The sequence below is a fragment of the Malus domestica genome, chromosome 01 (genome assembly GCF_042453785.1).
Source record: "Malus domestica chromosome 01, GDT2T_hap1".
In the NCBI taxonomy this organism is placed as follows: Eukaryota; Viridiplantae; Streptophyta; class Magnoliopsida; order Rosales; family Rosaceae; genus Malus; species Malus domestica.
In genome coordinates this window covers 32,258,902-32,266,513 of record NC_091661.1, presented here as the reverse complement: position 1 = coordinate 32,266,513, position 7,612 = coordinate 32,258,902, and the positions used below count along the sequence as shown (strand labels likewise).

General features: G+C 37.3%; 1 protein-coding gene across 1 annotated transcript; it reads right to left on the bottom strand.

Annotated features, from left to right (window-relative positions):
• Window positions 1-5,221: 5,221 nt before the first annotated feature.
• Window positions 5,222-7,593, bottom strand: LOC103445818 (transcription factor MYB53-like). Its single transcript, XM_017331673.3, has 4 exons — window positions 7,490-7,593; window positions 6,889-7,219; window positions 5,619-6,667; window positions 5,222-5,472 (listed from the first exon to the last, which is right to left on the bottom strand). Exons 2-4 carry the CDS (start codon window positions 7,194-7,196, stop codon window positions 5,468-5,470), a joined length of 1,362 nt encoding a protein of 453 aa, XP_017187162.1. The 5' UTR covers window positions 7,197-7,219; window positions 7,490-7,593; the 3' UTR covers window positions 5,222-5,467.
• Window positions 7,594-7,612: the final 19 nt, after the last annotated feature.

The window sequence follows — 7,612 nt, the reverse complement described above, 5'->3', positions numbered from 1 at the left end:
TCACATGTCTTTATATACATATATGGTTTTGGTCTCGTCTTATTTTCCCAGATGCAGATGGAGCGACTGGTTGTCCATGAAATGAGAGCCTTTATAATTTTATGCTTAATTCTCCATCACTTTTCTCTCCCTCCCTCATACTCTCACTCACTCACTGGCACTCAGAAGAACAAATCTGAAAAAATTAATGTTGATAACTAGAAAACAGGTGCAACCTCCTTCCGTCTGATCATTTTGAGAAATAGTTCAGGTTAATGGGATACAAAGTTTTAATTTCTTCATATTCCATCCTAAGGTATTGAAATTGTTTCGATTTGTGCCTTCAGTCTGATTGATTGTATGATAATTCTTAAATTGATGACGTGGTGAGTTTGAGACCCTTACATTAGCTAATATGTAAGATACATCTGCACCCGCAATGACAAAAAAAGTCATATATTTTATGGATAATTAAATTCAAAATTTAAAGCTTCATGGCCCTTTTAAAAATCATCTCAAAATCACCATTATAGTTTAGTGATATTCTTTCTCACTTGTAAGTAAAAGGTTTTAGGTTCAATTCTCATCAAAGGCGAATTTGAACTACATTCTTGCTAGCTCATTGTGAGACTAAGCATACTCTCTTAATGTAGATAATATCTTTGCTAAAAAAAAAATCACCTCAAATCTGAAAGATGTAAAATATAGTTAGCCTTAAAACTAATTAATGCATAAGTTAAATCGAGCGTTGAGGTGTTAATATCATTTTTAAAACAAAATCGTTGAGTTGATTCGTTCTTAAGTAAATTACATTACTCTACTCGGTAGTCACCCTCCACAATCCACATGCAGTATGCAAACTCAACTCGCAACAACAGAGTCAATCCAAAGTCAAGTTATTTGAAAAAAAAAAGAAAAAAAAAGTGTGAATTCAAAACCCCTCCCTCCCTCCGTCTCTCTTGCTTATAAATTTTATATTTAAATCAGACTATTAAAGTTGGCCATGGTCTTTGCATGCAACGTTGTTACTTTAATGGATGAATCCTCCCTCGTCCTCAATAATTTACTTGTACCTCGTTACTTGTCGTTTACAAGTTCAGCCCTTCAGTGGGTCGAAATCGATATCCAAGGCCCCAGTCAATTAAATTAAGCCTGGGCTTTTTGACCCACAAGACAAAAAACAAGTAAGCCCGGGCGATGTCTAGTCTAGTAGAGGACAACGGCCCGGCCCATATGAAACAACGCTTCTTTTTTTTTCTTTTTTTTTAACAAACGATATTACCTACTTTTAGAGGAAAGGAGATGGGTTTAACTTCATAATGGGCTAACAATAATGTGATTCAAATTCATATTTGACGGGAATCAAATCTAATACCTCTCACTTACAAATGAAGAGGAATACTGCTAGACCATATCAAACAGAAGCCCTTGAATCAACTCATACAAGATACAACCTAAGCATAGCCCCCTTCTATTTTTCAAATATAAAAAATGTTAGGAATATCATATTTTTATACCAGGTACGTGATGCGACAAATAACATGTAAGTGGCATGTCAATTAATGATAGTATCTTATTAAATATTGTTGTATGCATCACTTGACACATTATATGGTCTTACTACCATTTGTTACTCCTCATATGTTGTTCCATTATTAACATATACATACATACATACATACATACATACATACATATAAGGAGTGTATTTTTGTTGATGATTATTGTATGATACTAGTAGATTATGGTCTTACTACCATTTGCCCTCTTTTTAGTGTACCAAATCATTCGAGGGTTGATAAGCAAGGAAATAAGCAAAGATAACTTATGGTAATAGAAAAGTATACCGGAAAAACATAGCTTTATATAGAGAAAGACCAAAGCAAACCCTAGACTAAAACCCTAATACTAACGGGTTAAGCCCAAAAAACCAAACATTAAAATAAATCTAAATAATAATATTTTCCAACACCCCTCGTCAAACTCATAGCGGTTCACGATATGAGTTTGCCAAAGTAGATGTGGATGCAAGACTCCAAATTCCAATGCCAATGCCGATGAAAAACACAACCATGCTAATGCCGATGCCAACTTTAAAATACAACCATGTCAATGCCGATGCCAACTTCAAACTACCATGTCCAATCATCCTTCCTAGATTCAGATTTTGAATTAGTTCCAATATGCAAAACAGTAGTTGCTCCTCCTTTCTATGGAAGTTCATGTTGCTGAGACAACTTAGGACATTGGGACTTCCAATGCCCTTTCCCTTTACAATAAGAACACTCATCCATAGCAACCCTACGAGACCTTGCTGCAGCAAATGCTGAAGTATTTGACGACGATGAAGAGAGCCTATGCGACTGCACACGAACCTCTTCTGCTTGTAACTCATTAAGAACAGAATCAACAGATGGAAGAGGAGTTCGATGAAGGATGGAGCTACGGAGCGTCTCGAACTCATCCCGAAGAGGCATTAGAAACTGAACAAGACGTTGTTCTTCTCTATATTTACAATAAAGCTTGACAATGCCGAGTTCTTCAGGCTCAGTCAATGCAAGTTGATCCCAAAGATTGGTCAGTTCATTGTAAAACACTTGAATACTCTTATCACCTTGCTGGATTGTACGAATCTCCATTTCCAATTGATACCTCTTAGCAAAATTGGCCTTGGTATACAACTTTGCCAAGTGATCCCAAACTTCCTTAGACGTTGAGAACTTAGCCAGTTGCATTCCAATAGCCAAATCAACAGAATTATTAATCCAAGTAATAATCTTTGAATTATTCATCTCCCATGCAGCAAACAATTCAACATATTTTTCATCCTTGGGGTTATTCGGAATGGAAACCATTCCAGAAACATAGCCCCACAGTCCTTTTCCAATCAAAAAATTCTTCATCACATACGCCCAATATACATAATTATTTCCGTTTAATTTCACACCAATAGATTGTAAGGAATCATCCTTTGTAGATGCCATATCTACAATGACAACACTAAGAAAAATACCTGATAGCAATCAGCGAATAATAATCTGATATGGTTATGCCGCAACAATACTAATCTAGTACTGTTGCAGATTGATGCCAGTGCAGGGGGCGGTCAGACACTCTGGTGCAGTGCAGAAACTCTGGTGCAAGCGTGCAGTGTGCAGAGGTTGCCAGATTGCGAGGGATGCAGGTACAAACGGGCCTAAGCAGCGGTTCGAATTCAGATGGTTGCAGAAAGAAACAGGGGGCTGGTGCGGGTCGTCAGGTGCTGATGCGGTGCAGATGCAAATTGTCGGATTTTTGCAAGGATTCAAATGGTTGTTGTGCAAGTCTAAGACGAACTCGATCTAAGTGCTCCTTGGGTCTGGGCTTTGTCAAACAGTGGTGCATGGGTGATAGTGTGGTGGCCGCGTGGTAGAGTGCAGATAGGTGGACATGATGGTGGAGATGATCTGGATACGGAACGGTTAGGTTGCTGACGACGGTGATGCAGATTCAAGGTAGCAGCGCGGGGTGGTAGGCCAACGATTTTAGGAATCAGTCAGGCTGACGGCGGGAGATAGGTCTAGAGAACATGCTCTTGATACCAAGTAGAAAAGTATACCGGAAAAACATAGCTTTATTGATTGATCATCAGAAACAAAACAAAGATGTCTTTATATAGAGAAAGACCAAAGCAAACCCTAGACTAAAACCCTAATACTAACGGGTTAAGCCCAAAAAACCAAACATTAAAATAAATCTAAATAATAATATTTTCCAACAATGGTCGTGTGCGGGCAAAAAAGTATCACAATCTGCTTATATAAATAAATAACGTACCTACGATCGCTTGCTTGATTGCCCTCTTTTTAGCTACTCACTTGGGAACTAGCTTCTCACCTCATCCCGAGAACTCAAAGGTGCGTGGCTTGTTCCACAATTAAATGGTTCTGCGTGTATCCCCTCACCTAATACCACCTACACAGGGTTGAAAGAAAGTAACAGATCTATGAATACCAACGCCTCTAACAACGTATTTTAGGGTGGTTCCTTGGGCACCTTCACATCTACATTTACTTATAACAAGCACATACACACAAACAAACTTGAATCATGTTATTTTAATTGAGAATGCCGTTACTTATAACCGCAACTACACTATTTGTGTGTATCCCGATCGTCTGATTGGCATGACAATCATGAAAACTTAGGTGAGAATCTATACATATTTGGCAAGGGTAGGTATAGGGTTAGTTGCGTTTATAGGTCAATACTCAATATATAGGGTACCAACCCTTGTTGTCGTTGTACAAGAAGGTTAGCTTGCTTCTAACTGGGATTTCTCTTTAGAAATCTTATGAATATATTTTTCTTAATTACTTCACAATCAATTAAATGGGGTCTGCATGTCACCTTTGCATCCTCTGTATATAAACACACATATATCATAACAAAGTCTTAGCTTTTTTTTAATTTTTACAAATCACTCACTAAATGCCGGCAGTGGAACTCAAATTTAACCCTTGTTCTAACAAGAGAATAAACCTTACCAACTCAATGAGTGATGTAAGTCTCAAGTTTTTTTCTATCAAAAGTTTGATATAAGTATATATATGAATTAGTTTTTTGTCAAACATTAGATTTATTAGATTAGATGTTACATCAGGTAGTCGACGGAACTCAAACTCATGCTGTGATGCAAGAACAACACTCATTTTCATCAATGTGGTAGAAGATCACTTGCCGTATTTGATTTGTTGTAGCTAGGGTTTCGTGACTGTACACGTTAAAGAGATGTTTGACATAAGGTTCAAAGGTCAAACCCCATTTTTACTTTTTACTAGAGTTGTCTTTTTCACTTACCAATTTCAATTCGTGCCTGGTTTTGTACCATGCACCCACTGTTTGGTCACCATGGCAAAGATCCCCTCTAGGCTCTAGCTCCAATGTCAAATTAAATGAAAAATTGGGATTGGAGTTGTAGATTTACCAACAGGATTCTTTCCGGATCTTTTTGGTGATGATCTTGAGGATTTGTGAATCATGTTCGTTTATTGTACATCGTGCGGTCAGTTTTTATCAAGTATTATTTGTGTTTAATTTTAAGTAAAAATATTTAAAATGATTTTTGACCGCACGATGTACGATAAACGAATACGATTAACAGATTCTTATAATCCTCACAAAGAAGATTCGGCGAGGATCCGGATTCGTAGATTTATAGCCAGATCAAGAAACAAAAAAAGTATACATATTAAAAAACGGATCAGTTCAAGCTGATACTATATATGTGGTTCAATAAATTTAAAAAAACTATTTACACATGAAGGATACCATGGGTATACCCATTTTTTTTGTTTTTACATAATTGTAAAGCCATCGGTACGTATATGTAGATGAACATGCTAAAGTTATTGATCTGGTATACTATATAATTAAATGGATCGATCCAGCTGGGACATGAAATGAAACTGATCTTCTACGAGATTGGCCATGTCTGCAAAGATGCTAATTAAGCTGCAAATTAATGACAAAATATATACATCATTATTCATGCATGCAAAAGAATTAAAGAGCAAAAGCAACAGTTCATTATTAGATAGCTAAAGAAAAGGAAATAAACAAAAAAGAGAGAACAAGATTAATATATTATTAGTACTTACGATCTAGGATGATGTGTTTCCAGTAGGAATGATTAGTTGGTTCATCATGATGATCCATAAGATCCCCCCAAGCTTCAAAGGTGGTTGAAGTAGTTGAAGTACTGCGTGAGTTTGGGTCAGAAATTACATGATCTTGATTAGTATTAGGGTTATTAGTCCTAGTATCAACAATCTTATTTCCCGTCATTAGATTAATATTGGCAGCAGAACACTCGGGTGAGGGCACCAAAAGAGGTAGTTGATGATGATCTGAAGCTACTGTTGGAGTTGCATATGAATATGATCCTGATGATGGGCCACCGAGCTGCTGGCCGGTCTTGTTGATCATCGTGCCGGCCGTATAAATCAAGTTTGAGGCTGGGCCTGCGCTGCTTGCCACGTATACCGGCAGTGGCTGCTGATCGTGCTCAAGAAGATGAGGAGGTTTATGTATTATGTTTGGAATACTTAAGTGGGAAAATTGAGTATTAGTATGAACTGGGGCACCAATATTGACGCTAAAACTTTGGGGATGATGATGAGAATGATATTGACCACAGATCTGTTGATGATGATCATCAGGAACTGAATTATTATATGAATATGATGATGACCCTAAAAGATAATTAAGAGCGGCCTCCACATAATTACTATTATTTGGAGGACTACCAGTGCTTAGGAGTTGCTGTTGAAGTATGGTTTGCAAAACTTCGGTTTTGGCGTCGGACAAGTGGAGCCCCAGGAGAGCATTCATATTCACATTATTATTGATGTTGTTAATACGGTCCCATTCCCATGGATTATTCAGCATCAGAGGATTACATGTACTAGTGCTTGAACAAGAAGAAGAAGAAGAAGCAGCGAGCAACTGCGGAGCCAAACTGGAAAGAATTTGATTGATGATCATGAGATACTGATGATGATCAATGTTAGTACCAGTGGTTGAGATAGGATTGTGGGTGACAGGGTCGATGCCCATTTTGAGCAGCTTCTTTTTTAAATGGGTATTCCAAAAGTTCTTGATTTCGTTATCCGTCCTTCCAGGAAGATTGCTAGCTATCGCCGACCATCTGCATATATGCGCGCTTTAAGGTAAGTTAATTGCCATGCACTCGATTAATTAACAAAATTTTACATGATATTAATTCCATATGTTTAAATTAGTCTTTATAGAGAGATATGCATGCATATGGATCATTAATTTAAAGAAAGAGAAGGAGAAGAATTAATACATAATTAATCAAAGATATATTTAGGGCCCAACTACTAGTAGTTAATCATTAGTACGTACTTGTTGCCAAGAAGAGAATGGAGGTTGAGGATGGTTTGCTCTTCTTCCTGGGAGAAGTTACCCCTCTTGATGTCAGGCCGGAGATAGTTGGTCCAGCGCAGCCTGCAACTCTTACCGCACCTGTTCAAACCTGCCAGCTTGGGGAGTGCTCTCCAACTCCCATGCCCATATCTTTCAAGGTATTCCACAAGCTTTTGATCCTCTTCTGGTGTCCATGGCCCTTTCTTTATCATTGTATCTGTGCTGCTCTTTTCATCTTGATCATCATCGCACCACGCTGATGCTGTTGCTGATGATCTCCCCATCATTAATAATAAGATCGATCAATTACCTTTAATATATCATGCACCCAACAAAAAAAAAAGAAAAAAAAAAGAACGAGTTAGGAAAATTGATGGAGGAAATATATACATATCAAGTTCAATTTACATTACAATGTATTGTATATGCATGAACTACTCCTTTTACTATGTGGCAGTTAATTCATTAAGGCACAATTATATATATGATTGTTAAGTACCTAACGATTCAAGAGCAAAAACAAAAAATTCGACAAAATATGGTGTATATGTACGTACATAATATATTATAATTTTCAAACCTCATATAGTATATATCAGTTGTTAGATCGGGCGACGATAGATCGAAGATGATTAAACGGTAGGATTAGCTAGCGTTGGAAATATGCTGCCGAGGAGTACTATATATAGAGTTAGCAAGTGTG